The sequence below is a fragment of the Anarrhichthys ocellatus genome, unplaced genomic scaffold (assembly GCF_004355925.1).
Source record: "Anarrhichthys ocellatus isolate YVR2014 unplaced genomic scaffold, GSC_Weel_1.0 scaffold74, whole genome shotgun sequence".
Classification (NCBI taxonomy): domain Eukaryota; kingdom Metazoa; phylum Chordata; class Actinopteri; order Perciformes; family Anarhichadidae; genus Anarrhichthys; species Anarrhichthys ocellatus.
The window spans coordinates 222,036-243,447 of record NW_022280104.1 but is presented as its reverse complement, the minus strand read 5'-3'; the positions used below and the strand labels follow the sequence as shown (position 1 = coordinate 243,447).

The following is a 21,412-nucleotide window of genomic DNA, read 5'->3' as shown; positions in this document are numbered from 1 at the left end:
CTGCATTTCATAAAAACACCACTCAAACACTTTGTTTCAACCATGGTCACAGGAAGCAAAATGGAGCAACACACACACACACACACACCTGCATCTTTGTATCAGAGCAGTTAGTCGTGAAGACAACTGGTTTAGATGGTCCTCTGAACAGAATAATGTAACGATGTGCAATATAGTCAAATGACTAAAAGATATTTTCTTAATTTCGACAGCATAACATATCTGATAATAACTGTTATGTTTCTTTCTATGTATATTCAGTGTATTCTTATTTGGTTAACATTACAAATTCTGCAACAATGAATAACTTTATGATTACCACAAATAACCTAGAATTACCACCTCACGGTTATATGCCTCCACCATGTACATCCATGTCCGTAAAAAGTGTCATCACTTCATCATTTTATCCTCATTTGTATGAAATTGTCATGATTAACACATGACTTCTTAAGTTATGGCAGTTACGGGTGGTCAGGGCGTTCCTAAGATATAGCGTTCACAAGAATAGAACGGATGTGTAGTCACAGTGACCTTAACCTTTGACTACCAAAATATATCAGTTCATCCTTGAGTCCAGTTAAACGTTTGTGTCAAATTCGAAGAAACTTCCTCCAGGTGCTACTGAGACACCACTTTCTTGACAATGGCTGTTGTCGGCGCAGAGTCATAAAAACCCACAAAGAAATACTTTTCTGGAAAATTCCATTATGGAAATGCAGCAAATGGAAATAAAAACAATCAAAGCACTGGAATGCACAATCATCCATAGCTGGAAGCTATAATGTGGCATTTACAAAAACAGAAACCACATCAACCATGATATTGCTTTATAGGGGGTGACCGTGGCTCACTGGCTTAAGCGGGTTGTCTGGTAATCGCAGGGTCAATGGTTTGATCCTCGACTGGGACGTGTCATGTGTTGTAATGTCCCTGAGCAAGACACTGAATCCCCGGCTCCCCGGCGCCTATCATTGGCAGCCCACTGCTCCCTATATACAGGGATGGGTCAAATGCAGAAGGCAAATTTTGTGTATATGACAATAAAAAAGGTTTCTTCTTACAGTTTTGACCACAGAGAATGAATGCATGCGAGTGATGTGTGTGTGTGTGTGTGTGTGTGTGTGTGGGGGGCAGTGCCTCTCTGCAGATGCAGTTAGCTGATGATGTCATCAGATATCGCTCATTTTAGCTGTGAGTCATCTCCCTCACATTTACACACACACACACACACACACCTACACACACTAAATATACTCCTTTACATAAGCACACAGGCAAAATAAGGAAACACGTATTTGAAGTGGTGTGCTAACAGCAAATCATAATCATAAAGAATGCCGTCGAGGGAATAAAACATGAAAATATAAGAAATATTTTTTAGCTCCATTTTGGTAAACAGAGCGTAAGGGTCAAAAAGGAAGGCAACTACTGTAGAGGAAAGAGCAACAACTTTACATAAACACTATGCTGCTTTGACAGTTATAATATAAACATTTAATCACACCGACTACTAATGGGAATGAGCTAATTAGATAATGCTAGACCGAGAGATTAATCATGCGCTCAGACACACACACACACACACACACAAACCGAATGCCCTCAAATAAAAGTCAGTCATGATTCTAAATTAATTTTAAACTACAGTAAAGCCATAATCTCGGGCAGGAACCAGTGATTATTCAAAGTTGAGTATTTGCTCTCAAAATTGGAATATTTTCCAGCACACAGCTTGATGCAAGTAGAGAGAAAAACGGTACAATGAAGACATTTATCATTAAACCTATGACTGCTACTTCCAGGTCGCAAATGAGTTATGACCTGAGGATATGAAGGAGAAAAAAAGGGATGTGACGAAATGCAATGTAAAGACAGAGAGACAGGGAGACAGAGAGACAGAGAGAGAGAGAGAGAGAGAGAGAGAGAGAGACAGAGAGAGACAGAGAGAGAGAGAGAGAGAGAGAGACAGAGAGAGAGAGACAGAGAGAGAGAGAGAGAGAGACAGAGAGAGAGACAGAGAGAGAGAGAGACAGAGAGAGAGAGAGAGAGGGAGGGGCTAAACAGAGCGAGTCCCTTACAATCCACACCGCACCTGTTTCTCATCCAAACCCCGTCTCTCATACACAGAGAACGAGGTGAGAGGACTCAGCATGGCAATAGCTGGGAAGACGTTAAAAACAGAGACATAGACTTTAAAGAGCGTTTCATTGTGTGTGTGTGTGTGTGTGTGTGTGTGTGTGTATTGAGCATCACAGCACTACAGAGCCCAAGCAGAAAGACTCCTCTTGCACTTTGTGTGTTGGCACATGCGTGTGTGTTTTCCTGTGAAGCGTGCCCAGACACATTCCTTACTGTGGTGGTTTACGTAAGATACTGGCCCTGGCACAGAGCCAACACTGCCCTCTACTATACTGCTGCAGCACTGCCCAAACTGCAGTTTGTTCCACGTTGGACCGAATCTGGCAGAAAGGCTGGACGAACATGCACTTTCGGTTTTGTGTGGAAGGCTGCAGTAAGCTAGAAGCACATGTGGCCATCATACAAGTTGTACATCTTAACGCTGGAAAACGGGATTTGCAGATCAGGTTGGTCAATTCCACATAAAGCGTTGTACTGATCACAAAAATAAAAATCACACCAATAATGCAGAGCTGCAAAATACAGCTGCCGGTGAAGAATAAGTTGTTTCCATGGTATGATGGTGCAATACTTATAATGTCAACACAGTAAAAAAAAAGGCACAATTCCAAAAGTAAAAAAACAACAACCACAGAGCCTTTCCTAATTTGCATCATGTTCATATGCAGCAATAAAGCACACACTATCCTACAGAGATCAAATATGACCCTATACACTGTGATTCATGAAATCCCATCATCGCCTTTCACTCCACACACTAACACACCAGAACACACAGGCACACACAACAATCTCCTCTCTTCACTACACGCAACCCCTCATTTACAAGTCTGCCGAGCATGAAATAAAGCTTTTCAATCACAGGCTGCTTGTTCATAACACGCTCATAATGAGAGCAATCCATTCTACTGGCAGACCGCACTCAGCGCCCTGTAAAATGAGGCAAAATGCATGATGTCTAAGAAATATGGTTTTTACAGTGAGCTTTTTTATAATCACTATTTTTTTAATCTAAAATTCAAAACAAGGAAATGAAGAGGAGAAGTAGATTGCTCACTGTGACACCTCTGTCCTCGCATATCTACTTAGTAACAGGAAATACAAGGACATGAGTGCGAGTTCAACTGCACATGACAGGTAGTGGATCATTTAGACACAAATGCACGCGTGGCGGATGACAGATGTCATCATGACACACATGCACGAACACACGAACACACACACACACACACACACACATGGGCATTCACATGTGTAATTATGCTATCTCTCTCTGCATATCTAGTAATACAGACATCTTATGAATACATTAATCAAACGGATAACAGTAGTATGTCACGGCGAGTCTGTTTATGCTTGGGTTGGCTTGACAACACATAATGCATGATATATTGTACAACGATGCTCTTGCTTGTGAGCTCCATGCATCCACTACCTTCTGCTTACCCGGGAGAGGGTCGCTGGGCACCAGGCTTCGCAGGGTATTCCAGACGTCCCACTCCCCAGCAACATTTTCCTGCTCTTCCTGGGAGACCCCCAGGTATTCCCAAACCAGAAGAAATATATAATCTCTCCAGCGTGTTCTGGGTCTAACCCGGGGTTGATTACCATTGGACATGCCCTGAAAACCTTCTCCAGGGGGCATCCTGATCAGATGCCCGAACCACCTCAGAGGGCCCTTTTTGGCACAAAGGAGCAGCGGCTCTACTCTGAGCTCCCTTCGGATGTGTGAGCTCCTCACCCTTTCTCGAAGTCTGAGCCCAGCCACCCTACAAAGGAAGCTCATTTTGGCTGCTTGTATCTGCAATCTCATTCTTTCTGTCACTACGCAAAGCTCATGAGGGTCGGAACATAGATGGACTGCCTTATGGCTCAGATCGCTCTTCACCACAACGGTCCGGTACAAAGTCCGCAGCACTGCGGACGGACGCACACCCAACCATCTGTCCATCTCCCGCTATACTTTACCCTCACTCGTGAACGAGATACTTGAGGTACTTGTTTGGGTACCACCATTTTCCGGCAGAAAAACATGGCCTCAAACTTAGAGGTAGTAACTATCAACCCGGTTGCCTAACACTCGGCTGCAAACTGCCCCATTGCGTGCTGAAGGTCACAGTCTGATGGAGCCAACAGAAGCAAATCATCTGCAAAGAGCAGAGACGCAATTCTGAGGTCTGTACACTCTCCTCCCTATGGCTGCTTCTTCTTCATGCAAATCACAAACAGAATCAGTGACATGAGACAACGCTGGAGAAGGACAACACCCTTGCTTGTGAGCTATGCATCTCAAAGTGAAATAGTGGAACTATTTATTATATTGGTAATTTGCATTGCCACTACATGTATAGGCAGTTGGTGAATGATTGGTCCCTCTTATCAAAGCTCTTTTCCATTTATTAACTATGCAACAACAGTTCAGTGTCCAAAACAGTGGAATGCTGCAAGACAAGGCCATAAAGTTAATGTATTGTCTTGACAAGGGAAACAGTCAAAACAGAACTTAGGGACCAGAGACAAATGGAATGAATTTAGAAAGCAAACAGAGAACAAGAGGCATCCTTAAATGCACATCGCTGTGTATCACAGGAAGTAAAACTGGACAACGCACAGAAAGTGTGCCAATCCATTTCCTTTTGCTCTGTTAAGTCCAGGCTGAAAACACTCACATGCTGATTCCAATACACTACTACAGAACAGATTGTGTCCGTGCCTTTAACCAATTATTCACACCACAGACTGAAAACATCGGCATCCTTAAGAATCCACACTGGCTTACAGACTTGTTTCTAGAGGGCTTTCATGAGATGTAATGGGGACTTAATGCACTACGTTTAGATCAGAATGGGAAAAAGTTTACAAACCCCTGACCAAAATTGTAACATGTGCAGATATAAACAAAACCATTTTTTTCACCTACAAGCATCATACACCTAACTCACAACGCTAAAATTAAACGCATATTTCTGTCGTCTCTCCACAGCATGTCTGAACAGACGGCCTCAGTGAATTGTGCCAATCCCTTTGCTTCCAATTCTTTAGACCACAGGCTAGACTGTACATGGTGCATCTGCACAGCCTGGCACACCGCATGATGCCAATCCTCTGGCTCATAACCTCGTAGCCTCAAACCCAGAGCAATTACAAGCTAGGCTGTATGTGTAGCAAAGCAGAACAGGACAGAAAGGACTGCTACATTATACTGCAGAAATACTACAGCACAACTTCTCCTGGCTGTTGTGCTGACCAGCTCAACACAAACCTGATTTCAGCTTCCAGAGTGTGTTTAGGATCCAAACATTCAGAGCAGTAGTCCCTATGAAATGCATTTTATAGCAATGATGTGCACCCAGCACTTGCCCACTCACCAATCTGTCCCTGTGCAACAACAAATGGATGCTTTTTATTAATCACAGCTGTATAAATGTAAGCCCTTTGTAAGAATTTACTGTCTGCTATATACAAAGATTTACTGTGCATATGAATGTGATGGATTTCAGATGGCTCTTACATACTTCAGTTCTGGGTCAGAGCCCAGTATGTGAACCTCACTATGAGTGTGAGTGAAAAGAGAGAACTGGGAGGTATTCGTCCCACTGCTCAGCCTGGTTTGGCTCAGTTTGGCCCGACTTGGACTGGCTTAGAATGTGGGAACAGCGCAGAAACAGAGGAAGTGTGAAAGTGGATAGTCATTACTGTGCTCGGGTTAGAGAGTGTGTGCATACGCCTTACTGTGTGTGGTTGTGTGTGCATGGCTACCCCTGTGTGAGCCTATGCCGGTATACATTTGCAACTTTGTGTTTTTTATATATGTATGTGCGTATGTGTTCTGACCTGTGTTTCACTGTGTAGCAGACTGAAACCCTTTGCAGGGCTCTAAGAATATATTGCTCCCTTGGAGAGAGGGACGTGCCACTTTATCAGCTTTGTGATGAAACAGAAGCAAAGCAGAAAAGCAGGGCACATACTGCTCTAGATCCTCAAGGGAATTCACTTCAGCTGAACACAAAATGAAGATCTCACTCTGAGAAAAGTAACATCAGTGTCTTCCAAGAAACCTCCAACCCTGAATGTCTAACAACAATGGCTGCGGGTCATCAGCTGGCGTTTGCAGCAATGTAGTAAGCTCTTCTGTTATGTGGTGTTTCGATCGTCAACATTGTAGTGGTAAGACACACAATATGTCAGCTTTTTGGAGGTTCGGGGTCACCTGGGAGTTTGAAACAAAGCCAATAGCGGCTCTTTGAGTTGCACTTAACCGTCAAACATAAAATACTGAGCATAAACATACTAAACTGCTGACTCTCACAGTTTAATGTTGATCTAACATTGGAATTATTTGGCCATTTCACCCAAGAGACTCAAACGAACAATTCAGCTTTGAGGTCTGTAATCACATGTAAAACATATCTACTCTCATCATGTATCTTCCATATGAAGATGCTGATGTTGTTTACTATTTCTGCTTAACACCATAGTGTGAAGGTATATCATGCTGCCTTTGCCCTCCATGTTGTTGTGGACAATATGAGTGTTTGGTCGAGTCTACATAATGGGCTGTTACGAGCAGGATGTTTGTCGTGTCCCCTATGTGACAACCCCGACTAGAATAACAGAAAGTGTTTGTTGCCACGGTGCAACAGGGTGATTAGATAAACAACTTAGAGCTCTATCTCCCTCTTGTTCTGCCTGCCGCTCCATTTCCCAATCTTTCTCTCTCTTAAACTGTACATCCTTTTTGTTTATTTGCTTTCCTATCTTTTACTCACGCACACACAGCCTTCCCTCCCTCAGACACAAAGGCACTTCTAGCTGCCTATACTCTACTCCAGTTCTGTGACCTTCAGCAGGAGCTGGCAGGGGGCCTGGGGACTGTGGTGAGCTCAACTTTCATCAGGTTTCTCATATTGTTGTTACAGTGTGGCTTACAGTAAAAATAACACTTTGCTCCTACCGCAACCCCTCGACCTGGATATAACCCCTAAGCACAGCAAAGAAAGGTATGAATAAGTCATAACAAATGGGAAGGGTAGGAAACAAAAACTGATCTCATGGTAGAGCTCTGGCACCGTGCTTATGTGTTCAATCTGTAAGAGCAGTGCGGCGCCTTCAGATAAACCAATGCCGTCCCGCCACTAAAGAACCGTTATTATATGTTTCTTCCTGCAATTTGTTGAACCTTATCAGCAATATATGGAATTACTATACCAGCTTCAAATAGGCTACTTTTTTGTTTAAGTTAAGAGCATAAGGGCTGCAACTAATAATAACTCGTCATTTAATTAATCCGTCAGGTTTTTTATCATTTAGCAAAAATAGTGAAACATGGCCATGAGAAGTTCCTATGGCACAAGCTGATGTCTTTAAATAGTTGTTTTGTCTGACCAACAGTCCCGTACTTAAGAATATATGATTTACAAGTACTTTTACGGTTAAAGTTGTATTTATTTTGAATGAGTCAGCCCATTACTACCAATATTTCCAGACTTTCACTCAAAACAAATAATCTAGACGTTACTCTTGACCACAATATGTGTATAAACAATTCATAATTGAGCATTACAGAACAAACAGAGTGAAACAAAGACATCTTCACCTAAATATATATTATAGATCAAGAGCTCTGTGAAATAACAACTTATCGTACAGTACAGAGAGAACAGAAAGCTCTGTAAATCATATCCACACCATTCAGCACAACAAATCTGATCTACCCTCAAATGAACTCTTATTACAGTGTGTGAGCAGCAAAGGTGCAATGCATAAATAAACAATGGTCAGCAGTATTATGTAGGGCAGAACATAATGCAATATAGCCTCTCCGCAATTTTCAGATAGCAGGAGGAGCAATATTTGATAAAGGCAAAATGATTTAAAATAAAATATTGTCCTGCTGCAGAGATGGCCGACACATCATATTCCACAGACCTAAGAAACACCTTTGATTGCTACAGATCACCCCAAAAATCACACCATAATCATGCTAATATGTTTTTTAACAAAAGTGGGAACAATAATATCATTCCCTCTAATACGGAAAATCATATCGCAATTTCAATATTGCAGTAACAACAGTAAAGGGAAGATATAGTCAATGAAATGCACACAAGAAAATGTGTGCGTCTGTCTGTCTGTTTGTGCGGCTGTGCGGCTGTTTCATTTGTAATCTTGTATTCTGGTTAAGGTTGTAATAGACCTTGACAGAACGTAAGTATTGTACGTGATCTTATTATAGTACTACAGCTGTTCCTCTATCCCTTTCACACCTCAGTGAGCCTGAATAACAACCTCACCGCTGTATGTAATTTACAAATCTCCTCTTTTCTCTTTTTTTCTTTGTTTCTTATCGCACAGTGACGTCCTACCACCCTGTCTGTCTCTGTCTCTGTATTCTCCCCGCCCTCTGTTGGCTCTATTGACTTCTGACATACTTAGTGTCCCTCTAGGCCTCACTGTTGGCAACCCTCTGTGTCACTTGCCAGTACTTAAAGCTGTCTTTTAATAGAGGTTTGTGTCCCATGCACTGCAACATGGCTTAATTTGAAAGGATAAAAAAAAAAAAAAGTGAGGCAATGCTACACCAACAGTCAGCACTTTTGACAGGCACAAGCCCAATTTGGCTGCGTCAGAAACAGAGGACAGAAGCTCTTTGACTGGAAGAACTTGTCTTGTCATTATCAACTTGCCGGAACTCCATTCTGTGTCCATCTAGCATTTAAATACTTTCAGATCAATTCTTCCCGGGGTGCATAAAAAATGGACAACTACACTTTCTTCATGTGTATGGAGTCTTAAGTTTTAAAAGTCTGCAACAAAGTTTGATGTTCATCTACTGGATGACAAGGTTTAATTTCCCTTAACAGCTTCTACTGGGACACTATATATAAGCATTGATATTTTAGCTTTAGTCGGTCTGACTTTTCTTTTGATCTTACTATAAAAGTGAATAAGTCCTGTATAAGGACCAAATGTTCACTTGTCCCAAGTGAAAGGATTGCTCAATTGATTGCACAGTCATCATCATAAGAACTAACACCCATGACGTCATATTTTGAGCAAGGTCTTGGGATACGTATTCTAAATTTATAAATAAAGTTATAAATCCTCGCTCAGCTTGCCTTGTTGTGAGCTCATTCTGCAGTGCTGTCCCTCATGATAAATAGCACTATTTCTTGTAATCGCTTCAGAGCTACTCCTCAGACATCTGCATTCATTACCCCTGCAGGCACCAAGTCTTGGTGATTGAGCAAGAGAGAGAAAAAAACAACACTTTTTATTGAGAGTGATGGCTTTAGTATCTTCTAGCTACCCGATTAGAGTATTTGGGGAGCTAAAAGCTGGGTCTGACGTTATGGACTGTGCTTATTAAGTAATAGTTCACCTTCTGTCCTATGTTTAAGGCGCAAGCTAGCAGTCCTGGTTGACTTGTTTCAACACCTGGTATAGATCTACCATGGCTAGCAGGCTTAGAAACTGTTCGAGTCAGGTTTTGTGTGCAGCCATGGCATAGCCTCAACATTCAGTAAACATAAGTAACTTCTTTTCTATTTATATCAAATTGCAACTAAATCAGTTTTGTGTCTGTGTACTGTAGCACAACCCAAGCTGAGCACAATGACCCCGATACTAAACTGGAAATAGGACACCTTATGTATGACGGATGGCAGTAAAGTGTGTATAAAAAGAAAATAATGTTTTTATTCTCCTTTTCTTCCTAGAAATATCATCTAATTCTTTCAAATACAAGACAAATATACACAGACAAGAAATAGAAGAATGTGATTTAAAATAAACAGGATTCTGGATAAAAACAACAGAATATATTTATGAATATATATACCTTTACAGAATATATTTATATATTTATGATAGAGAATACTCTACCTGAGAGTCTGATCAGTGTTTTCCCAGCCTGGGCGTACTGCCAGCTGTGGTTATCCAGCACTGCCATTGTAAACCAAAACTAGCACCGAGCCGTCGCTATCAGTCTAGGCCCACACTACACTGGTCTCCAGCAGTTATCACAATACGAGTTCCAGCTTTTCTGACCGTACCATTGTTGTACAGTATGGCCAAGAGGCAACTGAACAACTGCCGTGCTCGATATTGGCCAACGCCCTGCCACCCACTGAGCTGCAGAAAGCCAAAGGCACTGCCAGCTCCTTTTTGCCTTCACCAACTGGCTTTTCTTTGCCGTGTCCCCCCCCCCCCCCCCCCCATGTCACTAACCCCTCCCCAAAACAAGATTTAGTAACAAGTGCTGCTTTGCATTAAACAGTTTCTCCCTTGTGTGCCTGTCTAGCTACTCACAGGGAAAAAAAGTTAAGCCAACCACACAGTTGTCGCTGGTGGATTTGCGGGTGAAATAGGCTTTAATGATGATTTGTTGTAATCTCCTCTCTGACTAATACTTTGACTCTGCTGGTCACTGTGAGATTTTGCACTATAGGGCACCTAAGGACCCTTAATGTAAATAACATCCTTCTTATCATATTAACACCAGGGATAGGGACTTTGACCTGGGACTTGGAGTCAAGTCATACTTAAGTCGCACACAAAGACTTAAGACTTGATTTGGAGAAAAATAAAATGACGTGTGAGCATCTCTGGGTTTGAGAGGCGAGAGGAATGTGTTAAGTTTTCTCAAATTGCATTGCAATAGCCTGTTTAAATTGATCATATGCCAACCAACTAAACAATGCTGCTACTGTATGCCCATACATAAAGGAGTGATGATGCAGTACATGGTATAACTTCCTTAGATATAGCTATGCTGTGTTCTAAGCAGACTGGATGGCATGCAGCAGGTGACAGAACGTTCATTACAACCATAAGAGACTTGAGACTTGAACTCTCGCTGAAAGACTTGAATACAACTCTAGCTCAAATACTTGAGACTTGACTTGGACTTGCAAAAAATGACTTGTGAGCATCTCTGCGTTACACGTGTATTTATCAAGAGCACAGCGAGTATACCTACTTATGAGACATGCACTGAATTAAATGTCAATTCTGAAGTACAATCACCTTGTTTTATACAAATATGTAAGAGACGTTTCTTACAAGAATTGCTTGAAGTCTTGAATTAAAAGTCTTCTGAGACAGAATTCTTAGAGTTGCATAAAAAAATACAAAACTAATATCAAAGAATACTTTTTTTTAAAGCAAGCATACACCAGTAATCAGTTTATTCATTCATAATCATATGTAAAGCTTTTAGATTTGAACCTTTATGCCATCTTGACGTCAATAAACTTCATTGAGAACAAAGTATCTTAGTGTTTAGCCCTTTTGTGAGGATGGCTAAATTTGATTTAAATACTCATGCATATCCACTTCCATAAAACAGAAGCTTGACTGGAAGCCAACATCTTTTAAACTGAGGAAACAAAACAAAGAGCTCATTCACTGTTTACTCCTAGAGGGAAATTAAGCTTCTTTGTTGTCTCTCAAAGGAACAGTCATTATCCTTTGACAGTCATCTCAAAGGATCACCATTATTTTCCAAATTGTGAGGAAAGCTCTGATAAGCTCTAAAAGTGGGTTTACAAGACATGGAGCTCAAAAGCAAGGCCAAAAAATTCATGATCCAGCATCTAAAACTCCTTTCATTATGCATCAGCACTCAAGCTGCAGTAGATTGACATCAAAGTGTTGACATAAAATGAAGACTATAATGTTACTACCATATTATGTGCATACATTTTTGACAAACATCCAATAAATACAATACCTAAAAAACATGAACATACACATTCTATATGCAGTATTCTCTCTCCACAGCACTTTTCTGGGACCACCTACCAACTTCGCGAGCTGTCTGACATGGTTCCATAGTCAGCCGACCCTTCCTGTCCTTGACAAGGCCCATGTAGTGGAAACGGAGCAACATGGTCAGACTAGCCATGTTCTGTGTCACAGATAACAATCCAAAGTGTACCAAAGTGGCAAAAAACAACAACTGTAATCCTGTGGTTATATACTGCAACTCATAAAGAATTTAGATCTCCAAGACTGAGGTGTCAAATATGTCCTCTGGTTCTGGAAAGTCATTATTCAAACACAAAAAAAACTAAAAGCTAACTGCGCTACGTTGGCGTTCGTGTCTAGTCTCGGTGAGTTGAAAGTTCGGTCTGTCCTGCTGTCTGTGTATGAAAACGGGCCAGGTCACATATCTGAATGATCCTGTTGGAATAAATAGCTGAGAGGGATTGTCACCTCTGAGAAAGAGGCATGGGTTGGGTTGGGCGGGGAGTCAGCTGTGACAGGGACACACAAACAGATGAGTGAGTGTGTAGTAGGTCATGTCGTTGCAGACGGAGATGACTTGTTAGCTTATTTTGCAATGGCATACCATATAGCATCTGTGTTATAATAACCTCTATAAATAGATGACCTCACCATATCTCAAAGTCTCCAATGGAACATAACGTTGTGTTTCTGTCTGTAATTTCCGCCCCTCTCGTCCCCCCCCCCTTATACCCTTGTGACCCAGACATGTTGACCTTTACTTCTGTTATCTTGTATTAACTCATAATAGATTATGAATTCATCAAGAGGACTGCAATATTATTTTGTGGCCCGTCTCTGTGACCTCCATACACTGTCTAACTGTTGCACGTTGCTCTGTTACTGTATCAGAGTGAGACCATGACAGAAGTAGTCAGTGTGAGAGGGAATCGACACTAAAAAAAGCATAAAAGCCCTTTTCAGTGCCGAGCGTCCATGTGCATCTGCCTGCTTGTAAGCCCACAACAGTATACAGTACAAACCGGGCAGCCAGCTGAGTCGCATCAAACACCAATGAAGTAGAGAAGAGGACGCTTTGTACGGCTCAGGGAGCACTATTCATCAGCTTCCTCCATCCACATCGTGCTCCGATTGTCCCACCGCACAACAAAACCAAGCCAATAAACCACAGTGCACCAAATTACCCTCGACAGTCAGGGTGCAGAAGGGAGAGAGAGTAAGGAATGTGTGTGCCTGTGGTCCAGTGTGTTACTAACTCACATGAAAAGAGGGCAGAGGAGGAAAGAGAAAGAAGAGAAAGTGCTTGAGACAAAATCACGTCAGCTGTCCTTCATTCATTTTCGACAGTTATGGCCCAAAGCAGGTGGGACTTGAACTGATGATGTCAGGCAATGGGAAAGAGATGACAAGAGAAAGAGAGAGGCAGAGGGAAGATCTGTCCCCATCCTCCTGCTTTTATGAGCAGGAGGATGATTTGATTTTGCACATAAACAAAGTGAAAAAATGAGCATATCAACAAAGAGAAGACGCTTTAAAGGTTGCTGTAAACTGATTTTTCATATACACACTGACATTGAAAGTGTCTGTTTTTGTAAAGACATTTCATGTCGTGCTGCTCCTCGCCATCATGCGCCTTCGTGCCACAATAAAGCTCCCCCCCCCCAAAAAAAAAAAGAATAAGAAAAGCAGAGGTGTCGAGGAGTCGAGGCAAGGGGCCATTATTGCATGTCAGCTCCTCTCTATCCACATAGTGGCTGATAAAAACAACACAGGATGTGTGACAGGAACAACCATTCACTAAAAACAAACACATGCCATCTGTGGAAAGCAGCAACAAAAAGACTCACGGGTGCTGAATTGAACATGTACTCTTGTCACACCAACTGCTTTTATTGTCATAAAAGGTAGGTGGTGGGAACATGCACTGATTCACATTTTGTTTTTAGCCCACATTTCCCAAATTAACTTAAAACTAGAGCTCACAATAAAAAACTAACAGAGAAATCTGGTGCGCCCAACATTTTTACCAAACAGACAATATTGCATTCGCACAGCAAAATAAGCGTGTTCCTGCATGGGACAAAACATAAAGGACCATCTCCCTATTTCACAGCAGAACTGTCAGGTCAGCCACACCATGTCCTCAGCAGACAGCAGCACTAACAGAGCAGCAGCTGAGCTCTGATAATAGGATTATTTACTTCTACAAACCTCAGGGACAACACAAGTGCTGTGATGACACTGGAATCTGCACTTTGTGGAGATAAGGAAGAGTACAGGCAGCAGGTTCTGTAAAACACTTCAGTGGCAAACAAAATAAAAATATCAGGGATGCTTAAAAAAAATCCAGCAGTGACTTAGTGTCAGTTCTTACCTGTGTAGTTGCTTTTGGAATGAAAATAAAAGGATAAATAAAGCTGCAAAAATGCTGTTGAGCAACCTTGCTTCCTTTTTGTTTTAATTTAGAGTATCTGTAATGAATGTCTCCATAGTGTTGCATGATAAACAGAGAATCAAAATCCAGCAAACAGACCAAAACTATAATAACTTACCAAATCCAATTGTCTTTAGTGTGTGTGTGTGATTGTGTGTGTGTGTGTGTGTGTGTGTGTGTGTGTGTGTGTGTGTGTGCACCTGCAGGGCTTCCAGCTTGCCAAAAGCAAGATAGTTCCTGTTTACAAGCTCAGCAGACAGAGCCAGTTCCCAAAGGGACACACACACACACACACACACACACACACACACACACACACACACATCTTTGGTAGCTATGGACATTATTGTTTTATTACATATGCCTGTGTGTATATGTGTCCAGAGAGAGTTTGTGTGGATCGTTGCTGCTGGTGTACATATGCATTTCTCCTCTCCTGTCACCCTCTGCCCCTCCCTGGTCCTCTTTCTAACTCCATCTATTCTCTGTTATCCTCCTCCCTGCCTCATCCTCACTTTTCTCCTCATCCATGTCTTCCGCTTTATTACTTTGTTTCCTATTGCCCTCTCTGACACTCTTCTCCAGTGATTTCCATTCCTACCCTCCCTCTCCTCATCTCTCCTCTCTGCCCGTCTCTCAGTCACTCCATTCCTCTGTGAATAGATTTTCACTAGACTTGACCTCAACAAAGACAATGTCGTGTTGAGTACATACACAGCAGACAGGGAACTTCAGGCTATGGCTCCACAGCCCGTCTCCTAGCCAGGAGGCGACTGTTGGATCCCGCGGCTAACCACTGTTATTATGGCCCTGAAAACAACTGGCTTATGCAAACGGGGGACCATGGGACTCTCGGATGGAGTATCTGACTTACATGCATGGATACACACATGCATGCGTGCACAAACACCCAAAAGAGTGGCCAGTGATCACTAAGGGAAGCACAAAGATTACGTGTTTGCTCTCTGCTTTAATCACTATGCCACTAAAACCTTACTTGCACTGAAGAGGTGCCTGATGTAAAACACTCCATTTTTATGTGCAAAAACATATGTAACGCAGTGCCAAAATAACAACATAAAGAAGTGAATAAGCTGTGCATACTCGTGTGGAGTATGTTTGCAACTTGCCAGTTGATTTACAGCAGTGTTTTTACAGAGGGAAATATTTTACACCAATTTAGACTGCTGAGCTATTCCACATCTAATCTCATAGTTGTTTTCATATTCTGTTGAGGCTCCCAAGTGTCTCACTTTCTAACCATCCTCAAAGAGGAAAGGGGAGGCGAAGAGAGACAGGCAAATGGATAGAGGTGAGAAAAATGAGAAATGGGGACAGGAATAGAGAAAAAGTGAGTAAGAAACATTGCTTCTGACTGGTTTGTGTCTGCTCCCAATTTAGGATGTTCTCCTCAAGCTATTTAATTGTAGGTCTTTTTTTTATGACTTTGGGGCCTGAACTACAAGCAAACAACAAAGAACCACATCTGAATCTGGCCTCCACCCCAACTGCATATAGATAGGATACCATACATGGGCATTTTATACTTTATCTTTTTACCTGCATCATGTTTCAAAGGGAATTACAAATAAATGTGATACCTACATACTTTAAATAAAATGCAAATAATCACAAACTGCACAAAATGACAACAATTATTCTGAGGAGAGAGGAAAAGAGAGAGAGAGAGAGGGATTGACACACTAACTCCCTGCACTCTTTGTCTCACACAGTAGGGGTCACTACATACTCTCATCAGTAAAACTGTTTCATGCACAGATAAAAGCAAACTCATAAAAACATGTCTGCAGCATCTGTGACATCATCACTGGGTTTCTGGAGGAACATTTTGCAGTGTGATGGACTAAGACTCCATTAAGGCCAGAAAACATGCTCCCAAACATATTACCATTCACACGTTTTCAAAGTTGACAAAATCACCGCCGTGACACACATTACAAGAAATGAAACGACTTGTAGGAAATACTGTGAGGAGCCGCAGTTACTGATATTTCCTCATTCAATTTAGCATTTAACTGCGAAGGTTGATTTCTGGATATTACCAAAAAAAAGGCATCCACAACTTTTATTCAAAACAGGGAAAACTAGTATTTTTTCATGAATGAATTAATTTCTTCCTATCTGACATTTCATGTTGCATTAATCTAGCTTGAATTACCAGCCATGTCAAGCACCTGAGGAAGAACATAAAGGGGGAGGGGATCATTTAATTACTGCTGACCATTACTAATACTGCATCTGCTTTGAGAATCAGTGCAGTTACACCAACAGCATCTTAAACCCCTTCATCCCAAATAGCAGAATAAGAGACAATCAATAGAAATCCAATTGAAGGAAGCATTCCCAAGATTCCCGACCCTCGTATCCCCATCATCCAGATGCAGTAGAATCCCCATTGACAGGCTGCTTATTAAATAATAAATGCTTTTGGGTCACTACACTATCTTTTCACGGCCAACGAGCTCATTTCTCACTGTAGAGAAGGGTTCATGGTGTCAGTGGGAGGCAGAGAGAAAACTGGATAATTTTCTCATTCAATCCCCCCCAACAAACAGTACAATGTATACAGCTTAAATCAGTGCTAGCACTTTGTCATTTGCAGTGATGTGGGATATTCTAATTAACTTCATTTTAAAAACACCATATTAAGGGATCATGAAAACTGGGCCTCTCAGAGAGCGTCTCCTGCTAATCTTATAAAGTATGAACTGCTGACTCTGATGGATAAAGCTAATCGTGCCTTGAGAGAATAACAATTGAATTCAAAGGTTTCCACGTCAAGGTGATGCAGGGCCATCCAGATAGAACAGTCCACAGCAGCAAATACATCATCTCTCTGACATAGTATTTTCTTCTTGCTCCCTTAACATCTTCCTCCCTATAAATAATCCGCTGACTAAATTTCAAATACACAATTTAAACAGAATTTTCTGTTACACATTTTGCCTGAGTTCTGATTTAACAAGGCCCCATCTGCCCACAAGCCACACACCTGGAGAGTGGGCCAAAGTGAGCATCAAGCTATGAGTAAGACCATGTCAGTTGCAACATTCAAAATAACACCTAATTGACTAGGCAAGGAAGAAGCCAACTTCTCATTCAATCTCTGGGGGAAGTTCAGGTTATGAAGTGCTAGAGAAAGAGGCTTGGGATCAAGTGGTTATTCTTTACAGAGAATGCTTCACTTCAATCTTCTTCTGTCAAATTATTTTCATGAATTCACCTCCCGTCCCCTAAATAACACATACGTATAGTAGGGGAAACAAACAAGCCACACGTAGTGATTCATTTACATTATAAATGAATAAATATCAAACTCTTTTATCTCTCTACTATAAATAAGATGCATAAAATTACTACCTTATAATAATCGTGTATAAGGGGAGATAATGGGTGAAATTTTAGACTCAATTCAATCTTCAATCCCTGTGTGATCAGATTAAATGTGCCTTGGGATTTTATTACGTGAAGAACAATACCACTGAATTTGAGTTATTTTAGATTCTAAAACATGTTCATCACGAGTTGTGAAACTACCTTCTCCCAAGGTGCAATAACAGAGAGTTTAAGACATAAAACTGTGATGTCAGGGATAAAATCTGCAGCGATTTCAGAGATAAAGGGAAACTCTGTGGCTGTGTGTTGTACACTGAACGCACATATACACATGTATATTCATTTTTTTAATCATTTAATCTTATTAAACATATAACAGCCGAGCAAGATGAGCAAAAAAGTGCAAGGGAATCCGACGAATCAATATCAGGGAGACGCTTCCAATACTGTTCAAAATCATTATATAAAAAATGTCACTTTAGAAACTAAAAATAGTGCATCCTTATTGTTACAACTGAACAATTGTATTCATACGAGTATAGAAATGCACCCTTGCTTGGTTCAATACATCTAGTTTTTTTTTTTTTGCTGCGACAGCCTTGGTCCGTTATGACAAGTATGTTTTGGTGGATGACATTACTGCGTCATTTGACTGACATTATGACTCTCCTCTGCTTGTGTACTGTTAAACTATTTTTTAGCATTTACCACCATCCTGGTATTTCCACCTCATCCACAGTGGCCACTGCTCAGCAAAAGTTCCATGGATTCCATGGATTTCAGCTCAGGAATACAGCAAACATGTGTCAGTTATTCAATTGAGATGTATTTGTCTTTTATGCTGAGAACCACTGGCAGCATGATGCTACCCAAACCAATGATAGCTCAGCTTCTCCGGTGGTTTCAGCCTCCTCCATGTAAACACAAACCTTTGCAGGGGAAGAAGTGAGACCACATGACTCACATGCAATCATTAGTTAGCGTTCAGACCAGAAATAGAGAGTTGTGATGTTATTGAGAAATGGCTCTGAAAGAGCAGAGCTTAGGGGGACCCCAATGCTGTCAACAGACAATACACGTTTCTTGTGCGTGTGTGTGTGTGTGTGTGTGTGTGTCTGTGTCCGCTGTCTAATGCTAAATAATTCATCCTTGCCTTGTACATCATATAATACTTACAAGGTCCAGCAGGCAGGAACTGGATGGACATGTCTTCAGCTTGTGTCTGCCCCCTCTGCACTCAAACCAGTAAACTGACCAATAAAGCAAGCAGCATAACAGCACAGGAAGGTTTCCATCCATATATGAGCTCCCAAAGGATGAGAGATGGTAGACCCTCCCCTCCAAGAAAAATGCTTGCAGGTTTCAACAATCACAGCCTTTACCCCCCGCGTTCTTCTCCATCATCAACACTGCAAGTAAACACAATGGCACAATCTCCACTGCAACATTGAACCACGGGGCGTTAATCAATCCAAGTCTTAAGAAAAAAAAGGGGGGAAAAAAATCAGTCTTCGTTCCACTCCATGTGCATAAATATCTAAAGTCTGCCTGTGGTGTAACTACAAAAGTCAAACTGCCACACTGCAGCTATGAATCAAACATGAATCAATAGTATTTCAGCATGAAAATTACCCAAATCATTAATGTGTTTGCAGAGATATGACGATTCTATCACACAAATCGCCCTATTCCATCTTTGAGTGAATTAATGGGATTAATTCTATAAAAAGAAGTCTTAAGCATAAACGAGCATCGCTCCTGCAGCAGCACAACCGACAAAAAACAGTGACTGCATCCATCGCTATGGTGTTATTCCCCTGTCCCTGGTGCAGCCATGCATCCTTTATATCCCTCGAGTCAAGGAGCGACCAGCAACCAGCACCCCCCCCAATCAGGCTTAGCCCCTCCCTTTTACCCATCTCTATCGAGCGATTGGCTGGTGTGCAGGGGAGAGGTTGATGGCGATTGGACGGGTGATGGAGCGGAACCTTGCTGTCCTATGCATCAGTGCTCTCCAGGAAAATACCGGTGTCAGAGAGAGAGAGAGAGAGGACAAAGATGATGATGAGAGGATGACAATAAGCTTCTCACATACTTCTCACCTGTATGTTATCCAAACGCTGTCCTTCTATAACATCCAGAAGATATTATCACTTTTATTACTGCTTTTAACATCAAGTCTTGCAGAGAGTCGAGATTGTGATGAAAACTGCAGTGAATGTGATATTGACTGTGCAGTTTACAACAGATGGAGCCCATAAGCATACAGCATGGTGGTGAATTTACGTATTTATTGTGCGTGTTTGTATATGGAGGGCCGTGTTCAGCTATGCATGGGGATGAGGAAAATAATTATTGACGAACCCTGATTATTGGTGTTGGTGCTGATAGATCACCGAAGGAGTCTGACTGTGCAAGTGTGTATTACTCTGTCTGCCTAAGGCCTTGGTCTAGATCATGTGTCCTTTATTATGTATTTTGCAATGACATAGACCAGATGCTTTTGTTTACATTCAGCATTGAAGGGATAAACAATTACATTCATTGTGGGATTTTGGGCTTTGAGTCAAAGCTCATTAAAATTGTAAGGCCACCCATTTCACATATTTTATTCAGTATCATTTTATCAGAAAATTCTGAATACATAACGCAGTTTTTGATTCAGTAATTAATAACTCCAATAAAAAATGGTCCAAACTTTATCATATGCAGAAATACAGAACTTTAAAGCTGTGTCCAAACACCATTAACCAGTTACATATAAACACCCAAAAAGCGCCAGATAAATGAACTGATGTGGTGTTTGGACAATGAAAACGTTCTTTCCGGATTTGATCTTATTTGCAGCCACAGGAAATATTACTAAACAGACATCATTATGTTGACATCCTGTGACAGGAGGATGCAAGCTGTGCTCTTTCTAAAACCAAACACAGCCAGTGTTGCAAAGCATGATCCAATTAAGGACGTTTGCACGGACACACACAAACGCACATACACACAAGCAGGCAAAAGGCACACAGAGAGGTCAGGATGTACACATCCATGTGCACATCTGAATGAACTGCCTGCACAGACACACAGGTGCAGACAAACATGACACAAACACACTCGCTACAGAGTCCAGCTGTCTCCATGTAAGAGACCACAGGGCGTCTAACTGGCTTTCTTCCCTTTCAACCCATCTCCTCTGTGTGTGTGTGTGTGTGTGTGTGTGTATGTGTGTTTGTGGGAGAGAGAGAGAGAGAGAGAGAGAGAGAGAGAGAGAGAGAGAAATATCTCCAAAATTCTAGCTACAGTATACACTGTATATGGTTCAACTTATTTATTTTCTTCCAAGATGGAAAGAGAGAGAGAGTGAGTAAACGGAATTCACTCAAATGCACACACGACCACATCCACACACACACACCATAGAGTTTAGTCTTCCCCACCCTGGCCTCTGCAGGGGAGAATAAAAAAAAACAAAATCCAATGAACTGCAGAGAAAACCACTTCCTCCACTGCTTAGAAGTGTGTGTGAGTGTTTGTGTGTGCGTGTGCGCGTCTACCCGCAGTGCACATGGTTAGCATTCAAAGCCGAATTCAATAGGAACCACACAGTGAGCTCAGTATGGGTAGAGATGAGAGACTGAGTTCACAGCTGAATTAAACTGAACAGAAACATATGGAGAGGAGAGGGCTCTCTCTCTCTCTCTCTCTCTCTCTCTCTCTCTCTCTCTCTCTCTC

General features: G+C 41.6%; 1 protein-coding gene across 6 annotated transcripts in view; it reads right to left on the bottom strand.

Annotated features, from left to right (window-relative positions):
- Positions 1-21,412, bottom strand: part of triob (trio Rho guanine nucleotide exchange factor b) — a 95,288-nt gene that overhangs the window by 59,419 nt on the left and 14,457 nt on the right. Inside the window, exon 1 of one of the 6 annotated variants that reach the window (XM_031873705.1) lies at positions 11,947-14,622. The exons of 4 other annotated variants lie outside the window; for them this stretch is intronic. In XM_031873705.1, the coding sequence (XP_031729565.1) occupies positions 11,947-12,049 (103 nt within the window). In that variant the 5' untranslated portion in view covers positions 12,050-14,622. Of the gene's footprint in view, positions 1-10,026; positions 10,316-11,946; positions 14,623-21,412 lie in introns of those variants that run through there. One more of the 6 variants, XM_031873706.1, reaches the window with a different exon arrangement.